This window comes from Plasmodium fragile (genome assembly GCF_000956335.1).
Source record: "Plasmodium fragile strain nilgiri unplaced genomic scaffold supercont1.77, whole genome shotgun sequence".
Taxonomy (NCBI): Eukaryota; Apicomplexa; class Aconoidasida; order Haemosporida; family Plasmodiidae; genus Plasmodium; species Plasmodium fragile.
The window spans coordinates 80,249-97,248 of NW_012192657.1; the positions used below are offsets into that span (position 1 = coordinate 80,249).

At 43.1% G+C, this 17,000-nt stretch overlaps 5 protein-coding genes across 5 annotated transcripts; 2 read left to right on the top strand and 3 right to left on the bottom strand.

The window, feature by feature from the left end:
• Window positions 1-79: 79 nt before the first annotated feature.
• Window positions 80-495, bottom strand: AK88_04822 (uncharacterized protein; the record flags this gene model as incomplete). The annotated part of the gene is made up of 2 exons (XM_012482426.1): window positions 80-225; window positions 327-495. 2 exons carry the CDS (start codon window positions 493-495, stop codon window positions 80-82), a joined length of 315 nt encoding a protein of 104 aa, XP_012337849.1.
• A 1,843-nt stretch (window positions 496-2,338) lies between these two features.
• AK88_04823 (uncharacterized protein) lies at window positions 2,339-3,511 on the bottom strand (the record flags this gene model as incomplete). Its single annotated transcript, XM_012482427.1, has 1 exon — window positions 2,339-3,511. One exon carries the CDS (start codon window positions 3,509-3,511, stop codon window positions 2,339-2,341), a length of 1,173 nt encoding a protein of 390 aa, XP_012337850.1.
• A 1,148-nt stretch (window positions 3,512-4,659) lies between these two features.
• Window positions 4,660-5,082, top strand: AK88_04824 (uncharacterized protein; the record flags this gene model as incomplete). The annotated part of the gene is made up of 1 exon (XM_012482428.1): window positions 4,660-5,082. The coding sequence occupies one exon, from the start codon at window positions 4,660-4,662 to the stop codon at window positions 5,080-5,082; it is 423 nt and encodes a 140-aa protein (XP_012337851.1).
• Window positions 5,083-5,627: 545 nt separating this feature from the next.
• On the bottom strand, window positions 5,628-13,502 carry AK88_04825 (uncharacterized protein; the record flags this gene model as incomplete). Its single annotated transcript, XM_012482429.1, has 1 exon — window positions 5,628-13,502. The coding sequence occupies one exon, from the start codon at window positions 13,500-13,502 to the stop codon at window positions 5,628-5,630; it is 7,875 nt and encodes a 2,624-aa protein (XP_012337852.1).
• A 2,545-nt stretch (window positions 13,503-16,047) lies between these two features.
• On the top strand, window positions 16,048-16,296 carry AK88_04826 (uncharacterized protein; the record flags this gene model as incomplete). Its single annotated transcript, XM_012482430.1, has 1 exon — window positions 16,048-16,296. The coding sequence occupies one exon, from the start codon at window positions 16,048-16,050 to the stop codon at window positions 16,294-16,296; it is 249 nt and encodes an 82-aa protein (XP_012337853.1).
• Window positions 16,297-17,000: the final 704 nt, after the last annotated feature.

Below are 17,000 nucleotides of genomic sequence, written 5' to 3' on the forward strand. Positions count from 1 at the left end.
AAAAAAAAAAAAAAACAACACTCCATGTGTGTATGCTCCACGGCGCTGAACGCTCACGCTGAACAGTCGCGGTTAACGATCACGCGTAACAAATAAACATACCATTTTTGAGCTGATTGACTAGCTTAGAATTGCCGTCAACGCCCACTGCCTTTATTTTGTGAAAGTTTAATTCGTTGACGTAGTGCCCGTACCCACAACCTACATCTATCACCGATTTTACTTCTGCAAAGGCGGGAAACCGTTAAGCATGTGTTGTGTGCGTGGGGGGTACACTCTAATGGAGCGGAGAAATGCCCCCTCCACAAAAGGATCGCTCTACTTACTCTTTTCTTTAAAATATTTTATCACTAAATTGGACAACATATAGTCAAAGGAATAATTCAGATTAGTCATCCAGTACCCATTTTCGTGAATTCCCCACTTTAATGTAAACCCTAAAAATCGCAGCGTTTCGCTCAGCAGCTTATGTTCATACTTTTTCACATAATACATATTTTTTCGCTACGGGATAGAGAAAAAAAGCTACGTAGAAAGGTGCCTCCTCCTTCCTGCCGGTGCATGCTTGGCACAACGTGATGGCTGGGCTGGAAGCACCGGGGGGGGAAAGCGGCAAATTTCGCATAAGTGTGCAGTCCACTCACGGAGGGGGGGTTACACAACGGTTATCCCCAATCTGGGAAACCTCACAAAAGGAACACTTAAAAAGACTCACACAACACAAAAAAAAAAAAAAAAAAAAAGCAATCCCTGCATATGTGTAACAATTCCAACACAGCTTTGCACCAAACGGGTGTGGCAACATGTAACAAAAAAGGGGAGCTTTCTGTTCCCTTTGTCACACTAGGTGGCCGGCATCGGTGACGCTTCATCCCATCACAATGCCGTTGGGGGGAGGAGGGGGGGTGAAACCTTCACCGTCCTATGCCATTAACATGCATTGTTCACCTTGGTGAAAACATCCCATCTGATGCTAAAGAAGTTACTCCATATCCAAGTAGGGGTGCCTGGATTTCATGACTTCGTACTTCTCCGAAACGACATGCACCAAATTTTGGAAAAAAAAAAAAAAAAAAAAGCACGCAGATAACGGACTGAAGTTAAGTAAATAACATCATATGAGAGAATGCAAACGGCACGACTGATTGCACGTGTCACTGCAACGGGTCTGCATAGCTCGGCCCCTCCACCTTATTACATATCAACATTAAAACGTTCGAGAAGTGCACACACAGGTGGGTACAATGGCTTGTAAAAAAAAAAAAAAAAAAAATGAACATTTTGCTGCGCACCCGTGGAAGGGAAAAACGGATCTGCTTCTTCCCTGGGGCGATACTCAGACGTAGGTATTCCCCTGTGGCTAGAGTAGTCAGGGCAGGGAAAGCACAATACATCCCACTCATGCCCAACGGCCACCCTGCAAAAAGAGTAACGTATCTCCCGTGTTTACACCAAAACTTTGCTCATGAAAAGGTAGTACGCGGGCATGTACAACATTCAAAAGGTTGCATCTGTAGTGTTGACAGACCCGGTGGAAAAAAAGGGGGATGCTGACAACAGGTTGAAATGGCCTAGATGCATGGGGCTTTCCCCTATTATGGGGGAAAAAAAAAGAAAAAAAAATGACCTCCCTGTGTAAATTACCCAAATGGCCGTCTCTTACACCGACTGAGTGCTTGACAAAAGAACCCACACAGGGGCAACACTAGGGGGATTGTTCGCGCCGTGGGTTCCGTGCTTATGTCATGGAAGGTCAGACGCAGGGACGTGGTGGCCGTGGTGCACATGGACAGAGAAACCTCCAAAGGTAAACCGATGTGCACTTTTATCCTTGAACTCCGCCACCATCTTATTTGTATACATTGCTCTATTGAATTGATGACGCAGGGAAGACCTCAGCGGTAATCATTTGGTAACAAATCGGGTTGCAAAAAGAAAAAAAAAAAAAAATTAGGTCAAGTAAAATAAAGCAGAACGAAAATAAATCCCCCTGCAGGGTTCCCCCCCCACCCCAATGCACGCCGTGGGCCTCATAACAAGGCGACACTACCACAATGGGAATAAACCCGCGGAGGCGCAGGGTGAAAAAAAAAAAAAAAAAGAAAAAATTATCAACACATAGACGCAGCACATGTTCACAAATGGGGAAACATTGGGGAGGATATGTCTCTACCCATGCTTATCATTTCCTCTACGCGCTTCTGAGAAGGGGATGTTGTCTCTCCCCCCTACTATATTAGAATAACGTTCAGGTGAGATAAGATGCCCAGTGTAGCGCTTCGCTACGCCTCTTTGCGCTCCGCTTCACGTTGCACCGCTTCGCTCCGCTACGCTTCGCTTATAGCAACTCTGTGATGTTCATAGGCATCTCGTCAATCTGCGTGGAGTAGTACTGTTCAATATCCCTGAGAATTTTTATATCGTCATTTTTAACAAAGTTTATAGCGACCCCCTTTCTGCCAAATCGGCCACTCCGCCCGATGCGGTGAATGTAGCTCTCTCTCGAGTTAGGCAGGTCATAATTCACCACAAGAGAAACTTCCTGAACATCCAATCCTCTACCCCAAATATCAGTAGATATAAGAACACGAAATTTACATTGTCTGAATTTGAGCATAATATCATCTCGCTCACTTTGACTCATCCCTGCATGCATCTTACAAACGGTAAAATTCGCCTCCTGCATTTTCTTCGTTAACCAATCTACCTTCATCTTCGTATTACAAAACACAACAGCTTGCGTGATGGTTAAGCTTTCATACAAATCAGCAAGCGTTTCATATTTCCATTGCTCCTTCTCTATGGATACAAAAAATTGCTTTATGCCTTCCAATGTGAGTTCATCTCGCTTCACTAATATTTTCACAGGCCGGTGCATGAACTTGTTTGTTATTTCTAACACCTCCTGTGGAAGTGTAGCTGAAGAAAGTACGATTTGTGTGTTGGGAGACAAAAAACGATATATGTCGTATACCTGTTCTTTGAATCCTTTGTTTAGCATTTCGTCCGCCTCGTCAATAACTAGCTGTTTTATATACTTGCATTTTAAGTGCCTCAAGTTTAGCATATGGTATATTCTTCCTGGGGTCCCACTAATTATATGAACTCCATTGTTCAGCGCCTTTATGTCGTCACTCATTTTCTTCCCGCCAATGCAACAATATATTGTTACGTGTATATAATCTGCTAGAGCCAAACACACCTTCTGAGTCTGTTCTGCTAGCTCCCTCGTGGGGGATAATATAATCACCTGGGTTTCACTTAAATTACGATTAACACAATTTAAAGCACCCACTGCAAAGACACAAGTTTTTCCAGTCCCACTTTGGCTTTGCAAAATCACATCTCTTCCACTTAGTATTGGTTTTATACCCCTCTGTTGAATAGCTGAAGGCTTCTCAAATCCGTACGCATAAATACCCCTCAGCAAACCTTCGTCAATGCCTATATTTTCAAAGCTAGTACATATTTCGTACTTCTCCGACGTTTTGTAATTTTCTTCTTTATCCATCTTGAGCTGTGATTGGAGACTTTCTGCAAAAGAAGTCGCCGTGACGGCTTATACACTGGGGTCGGCTCACGCAGACGAGAGACTGTATGGTTCACTAGCCCCTTGTTCCACTTTTTCGTAACTATCTCCACGTGGGAGAAACCACACTGTGCTGGGCCGCGGTTCACCTATAGGTGGCACGTCAACTGAACAAGTCCTCCCAGTAACTGTGGGAACGGGGGAGGATCCACATATGTTTCTACTTAAGCGAAAGTTTAATTATTGTAGTCAGCCGCGTAGTAGTTATATATATAGGTATTGCCTTTCCCACGTTTGGCTGCAGGCCCTGTCAGGGTTTTAGCCTCGTCCTTCGTTGCGCCTTCACCGTCGGTCGCTTACAAATATAAATGTATGCTCTTCTGGCGAACCGCTACGTTGCAGTTTATATCTCAAAGGGAAAACAAAACAAAAAAAAAAAAAAAAAATGAACAGAAGGGAAAGCGAAAACAAATGGCAACAAATGTGGGGGTCAATTCTGGAATATTGCAAACCTTTTGATGGGGCACTAAAAATATTCGCAACCCCGGTAGAGGCCATGCCCTAAAAAAAATCGCTGCGCAGGAAATGGTTCTGCCTCGGGGATGTACTGGATGCGCGATGCGCCCATGATTGCCCGCGCGGGGGATAATGCTTTTTTTTTTTTTTTTTTTCTGTTTCTTCTTTTCCTTTTTTTAATTTTTAAAAAAAAAATTTTTGGCCATTTCATCAGCACTTTGCCCATTTCGACAAATCCTATGCAGTTACGGTCCCCGCAAGAGTGGCAGAAAAGTCGTTTTCCATTTGCCCCCCCCTCGAAGGCGGACGCACAATTGGCTTCTCCGAGGCACAGGCCCCAGCAGACCCAGCGCTGCCCGTAGGTACTAGCACGTAGGCCTCCACACATACCTTACCTACGTTAAGCGCAGTTACGTACATACGTACATACATACATACATATATATATGTGTGTTATCGATATTGTTTTAGACGTGCCACACGTATATACTTTACATGTAGACATGGAGCAGCGACACCACTTGCCCCCTTCCCCACACAGGATGTTGCTGAAGCCTCCCATTCTTTAGTTCAGCCGCTCAACTGATCAGTACACAGTTTCTCCGCATCCTCCCATGGCGCTAACCACAGACTACTCCCAGCTTGGCGACGTCATCCACCAGTCGCCCGAGTCACCCTCTCTCTACAATCAAGCAAAGTACCACACACAGAAACAAAATTATTCCTTCTACGACATAAAGCGCTTTATGTGTTTGGGAAGCACTATCCCTGACCATGCCAAGTACGACGTCGACCTCTTACTAAACCAAGGAGACAAAAAATGCAAAGACGTCCTAAATGAGTCCTTCAAGGTCGAGGGTTACAAGTACTGCACTACCAATAACAACGATAACGTTAGCTACGCTAAACTGTTCAATGACCACTACTCTAATTTCTTTTACTGCATGCACCTGCACAATGACGACAGGAAGTGCAACTCCCTCTTCAAGAACTTTTACGAAACGATTACTAATGCTCAGCCCGGGGGGAAGAAGTAGCGGCAGTGCACCACACAGCGATGGGCCGTGCAAGTCACCTGCCATGTAATTATATACTTTTATATGCATGCCCACCTCGGAGCTACTGCCCATTTCCACTTTATCCTTTTTTTATTTTTTTGTAAATTTGAAAAAACCACAAAAGGGACGCGGGTGCTTCCCAGTACTACAGTTAGAGTGACCTCCACAGAGGACGCCACCAACTAGGTCGGCACATTTAAAAAGAAAAAAAAAAAAAAATCCCCAAATGGGTTTTTCAACGTGTAGAAGAGGAGACACGTCCAAGTCCACTCCAGGACGCTGCTACATATGTACAAAACGTGCGATTGCTGCACTACCCTTTTTTTTTCAATCCCGCACAGGATGGAGCAGTCTCCCCTCATGCGCTAGGGAAACACACATCACGCTCTGCACAAAATTAAAAAAAAAAAAAAAAACAAGAGAGAAAAGGAGCTGCGCGCGCCACGCGAAGGCTGGGTAAAACACTCCAGTGATCATTCAAATGGCAAGCAACCAGCCACGTCTCGTTTGCCACGTCTTACCCGTCACGCCTCCACCTCAATCCCAAACTCGTACTCCTGATCACACCCCACGTAGCAGTCATTTATAACGTAAATAACCACGTCGTAGTGGCCAGGCTGGTCAGGTAACTCAAAATTCACCTTAACATTATTAACAGCCTTGATCAGAGATTGTTTCTTTATGGAAAGCAGAAGGTTCATTTTCTTAATGCCAATGACGACCCACCACAGTTCCTCCTTCTCAAAGGGAAGGTACAGCGAGTGCGCAAAACAGTTGGCAGTAGCGTCGGGGTCATCTTGCACCAAGTCTCGTTCTATAGTTAAACTAAGTGAAGCAATTTCATTTACTTTGTACTTTTTGTCCACGTCGATATCGTACTGCACCTCGATAACAGGAAAAATATTACATACGTTAGCTATTTCACTCTTCTCCTTCTCACTCAACCGATTCAAAAGTTCCTCTCTCTGTTCATCCTCCGCATTTATCAAGTCATACACATCTGCAATCTCTAATTCCTTCGCCTTCTTAATTAAAGCTCCATCAAAGTGGGGCAACTGCATCAGATTCGACTCATCTGTACTGCTCATACTCTGAGTCAACATTTGAGAAATCTCCATAACGAATAAGCAAAAATTTAAAATGTTGTTACTGCTAATCACGTCTATTAGTGCATTGATTAGTTTAAATGTTTTCTCGAGGACCCTTTTCGTTTCTTCAACGTAGTTCAAAGGAATGCTATACCGATTAATGTGTGCCTGGAGAATGACCAGTGCTTTTAAATGGGGAGTAAAGTATACCGGGTTTGAAATAAAATTCACTAAATTTATATATTGTTCTTTTTTGTCATTTTCGCCTGACTTATTCAGGTGATCTGATCGTCCATCTCCATCATCTCCACCTCCAACAAGACCATTTTCCCCTGTAATTGATTCACTACTTATAGAGAGTTTTAAAAACTCAGAAGTAACTTTCATGTTACACGTCTGGGCAATCTTCACACACAGCATCACATCATAGTTGCTCATTTTTACCACCTGGGACATGACGCTAGAAAGGCATACAATTTCCATTATCCTATTCTTCTTCAACCCCTTGAGGGACAAGACGTATTGATTGAAAAAGTGAATTACATGATAGTCGAGATTGTAATACGATGCGATGATTCCTAGGTTGCAAGGCTTAATGGAAACTGAGCCGCTGCCAGCCCCTTCTCCCCCGTCCACTCCACTATGAGTCATTCCATTGCGTGTCTTTTTCTCCTGCTTAAGATCTTCACCAGACTCAATCGCCACACAGTTAGCAAAGGAGAGCAATTCAATGTTACTCTCGATCAGCTCCGAGAGGTAGTCAGATATATGCTCATTGGATACCCCCTTCAAACCATAATAATTAGGGTTTTTCCTAATTCTCCTGTAGAAGAAGGACCATGTGATCCAGTCAATCGCATCCTGATAATTCTCAATTGTACTCATCACAATTTCGTTGTTAAGAAAATTTGGCAGGTGATCCTCAATGTTAGATTCTACAGTCAACGGTTCGTAAATAAAATTCTTGTAATACTCCTTCTTCGTGATATACGTGTATATATAAACAAACGACTTTGTATCCTCTCCTTCTCGACCAGCATAACTCAGCATCTGTAATACACTCTGAATAGAATAATCTTCCTCCTTCCCATCAAAGTGAGTAATTATAGTGTCTAACAGAATCACTACATTTCCATACACATTCAACCTATACACGTAATCATGCGCTACGATCAGTAATTGTATGGCTTTTTTATCGAACAAGGCCTCCACCAATTTTCTTTCCATCTCCCCCATACTTCTATGCAAGTACCCTACTCCCTGTTTTAGTAGCTCCAACAACATCCTATCATTTACATGTTCTTGTAAATTCTCCATCCCACTAGCACCTCCCAAATTAGATAAAAACATGCACCCATCATTAGAAGCAGAAAGAACCAAATCAAGTGCAAGCGTTTTACACATTTTATCCTCCGTTACGAAAATGATGGCATTCTTCTTTTTCAATTTCCTAACCGTTTGATACACCTGCCTCTGCATAGACAGGTACCTATTCTGCTTGTTCATAATACTCACAGCGTGAAGATAAATTTCGATGGGAATGCTCCTCACACTAGATAAGAAATTGTAATAGTCACTCTTCTTACAACCGATCCACTCCCCTACATCCTTACAGTTGTTCATGGAGCAACTAGACAAACACACAATTCTATTTACCCCAATATTTTCATATATATCATCCATGCTCAAATGTTGCATCTTGTTCAAATTTTGAGCCGCATCGGACGATGCTCCTCCCTTTCCATACCTCCCACCTCCTTCCTGCTCCTTCGTTCTGTCATCCCCCAAGTTCAGATCAACAAACGGAGGCAGCTTACCCTTCCCCTCTGAAGATGTAGAAGCTGTATTGCTTTTCTTCCCCCGATGTGTCTTCCCCAACTCCAACTGAGTCGCTATATATCTCACACGACTAATCACAACCTCCATGATGGACCCTTCCAATGTGTCCAGCAATTCCATATGATCAAATATGTACAAATTAATCGACTGAAAAATTTTCTTCCTCCTCCACTTTTTCGACAAATTATTATACCTATCAGGGGTGCACAAAATGATGTTATTCTTTTGTAAAATTTTTGTATCTACCTGTACATCACCAGTCAGTACCGCCATTTTCATTCCAAAGGTGTTTGAAAAAGGAGCCCAATTCTCAAACGTCTTCGATACGATTTCTTCCAAGGGGGCTACATAAACAATTTTTATAAAATTCACTGGGTTATTGTAAGCTATACTAGCAATATTCTTATCGCGAACAATTTTGTATAAATCTTCTTCCTTCTTGATGTACCTCCTAATGAACGCGTGCAACTCCTTTACACATCGAATCATTCTTAAAACAGCAAACTCAGCTGGCGTTAAATAATACCTACCAGGAGAACTGCAAATGATCACATTACCACCCATTTCATACACGGACGGAAATACCTGTGTGTGTATAGGGTTAAAATGTGTTACATTTCTGCTGTGGAAAAATTGCTTGGCCTCTTCAAACTTGAGAGCATTGACAGGCAGTGCTTGTAGATCCAGCAATGGAGTAGAGAAGGAAATTTTCGAAGGCAAAATGATATCCTTTAGATACAAATTAATCGTACTTTCACATTCTAACCACTTGTCCGATACCACTTTTACTATATAAAATGGATTTTCATTTATGGGTACAAAAAAGGTTAATAGATGATCATCCAGTGTATCTCCAGAGTGGTCCCCATCTTGCTGATACATCTGAGAGGTTGCATTCACAGAGCTGATATTGGTGGAGCTAGCTACACCACCACGCTTCAAGCTAAACAAATCGTAATGTAACATGCTCTCACTGGAAATGTCAAAGACAAATACCCAAAACAACATAAAGTGACCATGATACTTGGGATTGTATATAAAATCTGGAGCCACATTCAATTCGACCTTGAGCATCCTGTGATTTATTGGCTGGATATATGCATTTAATTCAATTTTAGGAAAATGATGAACCAACTTGTACACATTTTTTGCAATTTTTTTATTTTTAAATATTGTCATGTACTCGTTTAAACTCATATTTAAATAATTCCTAAAGGTTATATTTTTCTTCTCAATAATTCTGATCAACTCATTACTAAGCAAACCAAACTGCCTCAAGGGAGACATGGTCGCCCACATTTTCCTCTCTACCATTTTGCAAAATTTCAAGGTTAGTGCACTTAAATGGTAAGAGTTTTTTTTTAAAGATATTTCGAAGAAAGATCGAAAAATTCTCAATGCGTTCTGTTGTATATAAATCATGTCTGCATTAATAACATACCCATTTAGGGTTACATTAGAAAGATATAACTGCAAAAGGATATTAATCTTTGTGTAAGGGATACTTATGGACTCCTTCAATGGAATGGGTAATTTCTCCATTATTATTGATAATTCAACTTTCTCTTCCTCTCTTACAAATATATGTTTAAATTCATCACTCATACCGAAAATCTTCAACAACTCTGTTTCATTTGTATGCTTGTTCAGCTTCTTATTATATAAATCTATAGAACGATAATCCACATAGTAATAACTACTAATCTTTCCCACATACGTACTACTCACCGTGTTTAACCTTTTATTATATTTTATCAAATCATATTTTTCTAATGTTATAAAGGCAGAATAAATTATATTGTAAATTCTTTTATTCAATTTTTGCATGAACAAGTCAGAAATATTTTTCTTCTCCTTATCTTGTTCATAAAGTACAGAGTCCATTTTTTCATTTTTTCCAAAAACTCCATACAATTTGGGATTTTTCATCATGCGGATGTATAGGTATGTATATCGGAACCAGTTCACCGCTTCATTAAAATTCTGAATATTCCTTAACACAATCTCGGAATTAATAACATTTACAATATTCCTCATAAGAGTAGATTCAATGGACAGCTGTTCATTATTTAATGACAAATAAAGTTGCAAATTCTTGTGATCCGTTATGATGATGGCCTTCCCACTTTTATCATATTGAGGTCTGCCTGACCTTCCTACCATTTGAAGCACATCCATTGATGATAGCTCATCAAAATCACCCACACTTATATTATACACACTAGTACCTTTAATAATAACAGTGTGTGCAGGCAGATTTATTCCCCATGCCAACGTACTGGTCGACACCAACACTTGTAAGTGCCTATCTGAAAATAAATCTTCCACTAATTTACGATCTGTCCTCTTCATCCCTGCATGGTGAATACCAAAACCAAATGACAAAATCTCTTTCAATTCTTCATTCACAATAGCTTCCTTCTCTGATAATAATATTTCGCTCGATATTTTTTTCCCCATAAGAAATTTATTTAAATTATCACTCTTCAAAAATTTGTCTATTAACATTTTCGCTGTTCGATACGTCTCCTTCCTGCTGTGCACAAAAATTAAAATTTGATTTTTTCCCGCCTCCTCTAAAACCTTCTCATACGTTAACTCGTTCATGAGAGCATACTTTTTAATTCCCTTCTTCTCCTTAATGCCAATGTAGTGTTGCTCCAGCTGGACTGGCCTAAAGGAGTAATCGAAGTAAAATACACCTCTGCGCAAGTCAGCCCGCAGAAACAGACCCACGTCCTCATAGTTCGGCAGCGTGGCGGATAGACCCACCAACCGGATCTTCTTCCTGCGCATATGCAGACTGTTCTGCTGGGCGTCGTCCACATCACGTGACATGCTGTTGGCCTCCCCTGTTGATGATCCCTTTGACACTCCTTCAGGCGACCCCCCCACGTCGTACACCAGCGTGTTGTCCACGTATCGATTGATCCGACTAATGATGCTCTCCAGGACATTCCCTCGAGCCTCGTTCAACAGGTGAATCTCATCGAAGATGATCAGCTTTATCTTCTGCAACAAAATCTTCTCATTCCACTTCCGACTTATCACCTCGAACTTTTCGGGGGTCATCACAATCACCTGACTCTCGTCAATCTCCTTGCTGCTCAAATTCACGTCTCCTGTTAACTCGCTCACTTTGATATTCAGACACTTCAATCTTAGGGAAAAGGACTGCACCTGTTCATTCACCAACGCCTTCATAGGAGATATATATATAACCTTAAAGTTCTTCCTATCGATGTTGCCACTACGTAACCTATAGCTTCCTATCACATTCAGTATACACAGCAAGGCAATGTTCGTTTTTCCTGAACCTGTTGGGGCACATATAAGCATATTCTCATCGTACCTGTTTAGAGCTACCTGGTGCACCTTAGATTGTACTGCGTTCAGTTTACTAATACCTACGCAGGTGAAAACTTCTTGTGCCCACTCGGGTAGCTCCGATACGCTCACGAGATTTATGTCGTCTGGGTTCGTGAAGTAGTTCTCCTTCCCCCTTGCCTTTTCATTATCGAGTGACCCTTTCCCACTTCTGCTTTTACTCCTAGCACTCGATATGATAATCTCATCGTAATCTTTTTTCTCCACGCGGCTGCTGTCCACTGGCAACACCACTTCTCTGTTAAAAAAATCTGCTCCCTTCTGTTTGACCTCCATCTTTTCCAAGTCAACATACTTGGCTCTGATCTGTTCAACTGCTTCCTCGTCCTCATCGTTTTCCCCGTCGTCGTGCTCAGCTGTCCTTCCCTTCTTTCCCTGCTTGGTGCCCACATTTACGCTTAGTTTCTTCGTCTGGCCAGATCGTTTCGCAGCCGACTTGGCGTTCTTTGCAGTGCCGTCATCATCATCCTCCTCGTCCTCATCATCATCATCGTTATCATCCTCTTCTTCATCTTCATCGTCGTCGTCCCCCTCGTGTATGAATTTGCCCCTCTGACGAGTGTCCTCCGTGGCCTCTTCCCCCGCGTACCTGCGTTTGTTGAACAGGTTGTCTGCCTCCCTGCGCATGGTCTTGGCAAACTCACTCTGCTTGTTCCTCTTCATGGCTTTAAAATTCGAGAGCTCCTCTAAAATTTCCTCCCCCTCTTCACTCTTCCTCATCTCCTCCATGATTTTCTTCTTCTCCTTCTCCGTTTGGGCCTGACCAAGCAACGTACAGTAATACACTTTCCAACGATTCTTAATCAATAATTTTGCCATGGAAAAATTCTCGTACTTCAGTATATGTACAAGCTTATTTTCACATTCTTGTATGTCATATATACCTAGTACATCAAGCACATCCTTCTCTTTCTCTAAACAGAGGGAGGGGTCGGTAAAGACTTTATTCAATTCTCTTTGCAACCAATGTGCGTCGATCGAATTTGTCTCCAAATCGTAGTCCTCTGCGTCCTTGCTCTTCCCACTCGTATCTTTGTTAATGCTTTTCAAGCTTAGGTGTTTCTCTTGCTTGTCCTGTTTTTTCTTCATAGGGAAAGCACCTGGGGTCATAATCATGCTTCCTTTAGAGGTCTTACGCCCCCTACTTCCCTTCCCTGATGTAATGCTTTTTGTCCCCATTGCGTCTTCCCCTGCATCGTCGTCATGTTCCTCCTGCTCTTCGTCCCCATCATCATCATCATCCTCTTCTTCCTCCTCATTCGCATCGTCATCGTCGTCTTCCTCGTCGTCGACGTGGTCCCCATCTTGGCCATCCTCCTCCTCATCGTCCTCCACCTCGCCATACCTGTAGTCGTCACTTAACTCATTTGTACTGGCCATGTCCTCCTGCCCCTTGGTGCTATCTCGCCCCTTCGTGCTGCTCCTGTAATCGAAATACTCATCGTCCTCCTCAAAGACTACAGCAACACCCTCCTCCTCGTCCACCTCCTCCAAAACTTCCTTCCTGTTAAAGTCATATATTTCCCTGGCAAAGTTATTCAGCTCGATAAACTGTTCATCACTCATAGAGGAGACCTCAAGTGCACCTTCCACTTGCTTTTTTTTCTCCTCATTACTTAATTTCTCATTCTTCAAAATGAAGAGTACCTCGTTACAAGCACTGTTAATGATGTCCCCTGTGTGGTCTCCAATGATGGATCGAACCGTACCCATCACATTAGAAAACATTTTCTCCGTGTACTTGGTGCTTGGCTTGTACATAAAGATGTCCTGAAGGTTAATACTCAATACACTTCTCTCTTTAATCATTCCATTGTTACCTCTTCTCATTTTCTTCCTACTGTCATCAAACATAAGATCCTTTCTCTTGTTGCTTCTCACAAATGGTTCATCCTTTCTCCTGCTATGGCTTGTCGGCTTCGTGTACTCTACCTTGTCCCCCATCTTATGCTTAAGCCTCCCAGCCAAACTTTCACTCTCCCCCGTGGGCTCATTAAAGTTAGGAACGGGGCCCTCCCTCTGGAGGACTAGGTTCGAATTCATGCGGTACTCAAACCGCTTATACTTTTCATACTCCTCCGCCATGGTGGTGTAAAGGGGGGGGGTTGCGCTACAACGGAGATATGGGTCCTCCCATAAAATGTGATGGACGCTCTGTGATAAGCGCTAACTTGTAAGCGCTTGCACTTCGCAGTAGCGATGTCACTAAAGGAGGGCAAATTTCCTTCCCCAGTTCGGAAAGAATACTAAAAGCCCACACGTGACTGAGGGGAAACTACAAATCTGCACCAGCCCCTGGAGCTATACACTCCGCATAACCATGTAGTAAGCCGTATGCTAATATATTATGAACCTCCGCAAAAAAAAAAAAAAAAAAAAAAAAAAGGACATCAGATAACCTCACAAAAATGGGGTTATATGCTGAATACCCCTTCGAACAAATAATATCAACGCATGTGATAGAATGCTCCCCTTTTCCATCCCCACGCGAACGCATAAAAAAGAAGGTAACTTCAAATAAGGCGCGTGGGCGACACGGAAAATATTTGAGCACGCATCATACGTAACACTTGCTCCGCACTTTACCGTTGTGTGCTCTCTTACGTATGCGGCTTGTTCCAGTCCCTTTCCATATGCTGCTCTTAGGGAGTGCGGGTTCGGGTTGGTTCGTATCCATTTGGCGAAGGACGAGGCGAATCCGCTGTCAACGGTGAAAAAAAATTACTTCCCACACGGGGCCCACCTTTTTTCCATTGTTTCTTGCGAGCATCAGGACATATGCTTACTGTAACCCCATATGCGCGCTTAAAAAAAAACAAAAATAAAATACCTGTCGCAAATGCACGGGTGTTGGAGGCGTTTCTCCTTTGGGCACGCGAACGACCGCGCCCTACGAAACGCTGTTATATGCATTTCTTCTCGCGCAGAAGGCACGTACGCAGAGAAGCCAAACTACAATCGCGCGAAGCGCGCGTACGTCACCGCCTGTGTCAAGTTAGCTCCCAATTTTGCTAACAAAAGCGGTGTGGTTTAGCGCACGTCACATATATAATATATTTTTTTTTTTCCCATTCACCCCCCAGCGCATGTAACACTTTCACAAGTGTATGGTAACATGAGTGGCGTCCTTTGCGCGTAACAGCAATAGGTCCACCCTGGCGGCGCTACCCCGTCAAAGCCTCCCGCGCGCCATGTAGCGTTCATTTGATGTATTTTCCCCAAAGGGGGTACCTTCACTTTTTGTGTGTCCCTTCACTTCTGCACTTGCCTGCATTTGGCACAGGGCATCCATGCAAGGCCTATCCACACCCACCTTTTAATGAGCATTGTTGTGTGTGTTGCAGCCGTTCCATCCCAAGGGAAGGTGCCCGCGCGGAATGTAAGCTACAGAAGTACAGTTCCCACAACACAACCAGCATGATGAAACACAATTCATTGTCCTTCCACTGCAAGCGCTCAAGCGCCCGTCATGCGCTTTCTCTGTGGTTACAAAATGGCAACGGCTGTCCATTGTGCCTGATGACGGTTCCACGGAACAACGCCGTGTTCTGTCCCACACGCAGGGGGGAAGGAAGAAAAATTAACAAAAAAAAAAACGAAAAAAAGACTAACCTACAAACTACAAAAAATATATGAACACATGAACCCATGGAGAATGACCTTTCGTTGTTCACTCATGGGTGCATCTCCCAAATGACTCTCTCTCTTTCTTTCCGGTCAATCAATGTACGTACACCTCTGGTGATGCCACGGCTGGCGTGTTCCCAGTTCGGTGTAATTGCAGTTTAGCTTCCGTGTGACTCATGTCCACGTCTCTCTTCATTCAAAGGTGGCAGTCGTTAGATGACCACCCTGTTCTTCTGAAACAGGCGAAACGATACCAGCGAGTCTTCACCAGAAATGGGAAACACGTGTCCGTCATAGAACTTACCCCATTTTTGTGCTGACGCGTTCAAAACTTCCGTTTTCTTTGTTGGTAATTTTCCCCTCTTTTTTTTCCCCCCGTTATTTGGTTAGAGGCTCATTTGTGACCATAAGACCCACGAGCAGCAGCAGCACCACCACCACCCCGGTTTTGTTGCCTAAACCATGAAGTTCCTCTTGGACAAAACAACACAGGCACTGTCCAGGGGGAGGGATCCAGATGGTGGTCGAATGAAGGGGTCCGCATGAGTAAAAAAAAAAGGAGAGTGCACCTGTGGCGAGGACGACGCGATCAATTCGCGGCTCAACAAGTGGCACTGGGGCAGCGGACGTCCCAGACCGACGCAGCAACCAAATAAATGTTTCAATGAAAAACCTCCAGAGGACGTAAACCAGACACTACTGTCTCACTCGTGTGAACAGCTTCGTGAATGACCATGGGCTAAAATGCAGCATCCTCTCAGCACTCCACTAGTACAGAGAAAAACATCCTTCTCTTCTACCTCTTCGTTTTGTCCTTATCAAAACGTGCAACACACACATCATTGAAACCATGGGCATGTATATGTGTTAATAATCTGCATCCACGGAAGACACCGTGGTCAAGAAAACGGGGCTCATCGTGGTGAATAGTAACTCCAGTGGGGGACGGGAAAGCACACCTCGCTCCCGTCGGGCTTTTTCAAACGCCAAAGTGGCATTCAAAATGGAAGAAAGCAAACACGGAACTGAATACGCAAGCGAAACATCATGCAACCAAGAGTTACTCATGGATAATATTTTATATACCTTTCAGTACAGGCTATGGAAAGACTATAACTGGTGCAGTCGGCATGCCAGGAAGGGTGCCGTCAGAGTCCCCATAATCCCCGTCCGCCCAGTAGAGACGCGTGCTAATACGCAGAATAGAAGCTTTTCTCGTAACTGCACAGCAACACTTCCACTCCACCGATGAAGTGACTCGTTCACTTTTCTACTCGGTGGGAACAACGCAGGGCTGATGGATCGCCCCAAAGCATCCTCACCCTCGTCTTTAACGCCCTCCTCGCCGATAAGGGCAAATACAAGTTACACTATCTATACATACCCCAGTCGATACTTAAGACACTACGTTTTTTGCCCTGAACCCTAACTCCTATACCCTGAATACTTAAATTGAGAAACCTGAACTCCTATATAAGGAGTGCTGAATGCTAAGCCTTAAATTTTACATGTAAATATAGTACCCTAAACCTGTGAATGCAATACCTTAATCCTGGAATGTTGGGCCAGGTACCTTAGAACGCTATTTCCTAACCCTAAAAACCTTACTTCCTAACCTCAAAAACCGGAGTTCCTAACTATAAAGCCTTAACTCCTGAACCCGGAATCCTGCATCTTAATATGGAAAAATCTGAATTCTTAAACCCGGCAACCTTATATCCAAAAACTGGTAAACCCTAAATCCTAATCCCGGTTAACTTTAACACTTAACCCTGAGACCCTAAACCCTGACATCCTAAAAGTTTAAACCCTAAACCCATGAACCCTAAGCGCTAAAACTTAATCTTAAAATTCAAAAAGCTTAAACTTGTTTTTTGAACTTAAGGTCTGTGAAATTGATGTAGGATAATTCCAATTTAATTATTATGTTCACAATACTTCTGCCTGCTTCTGGAA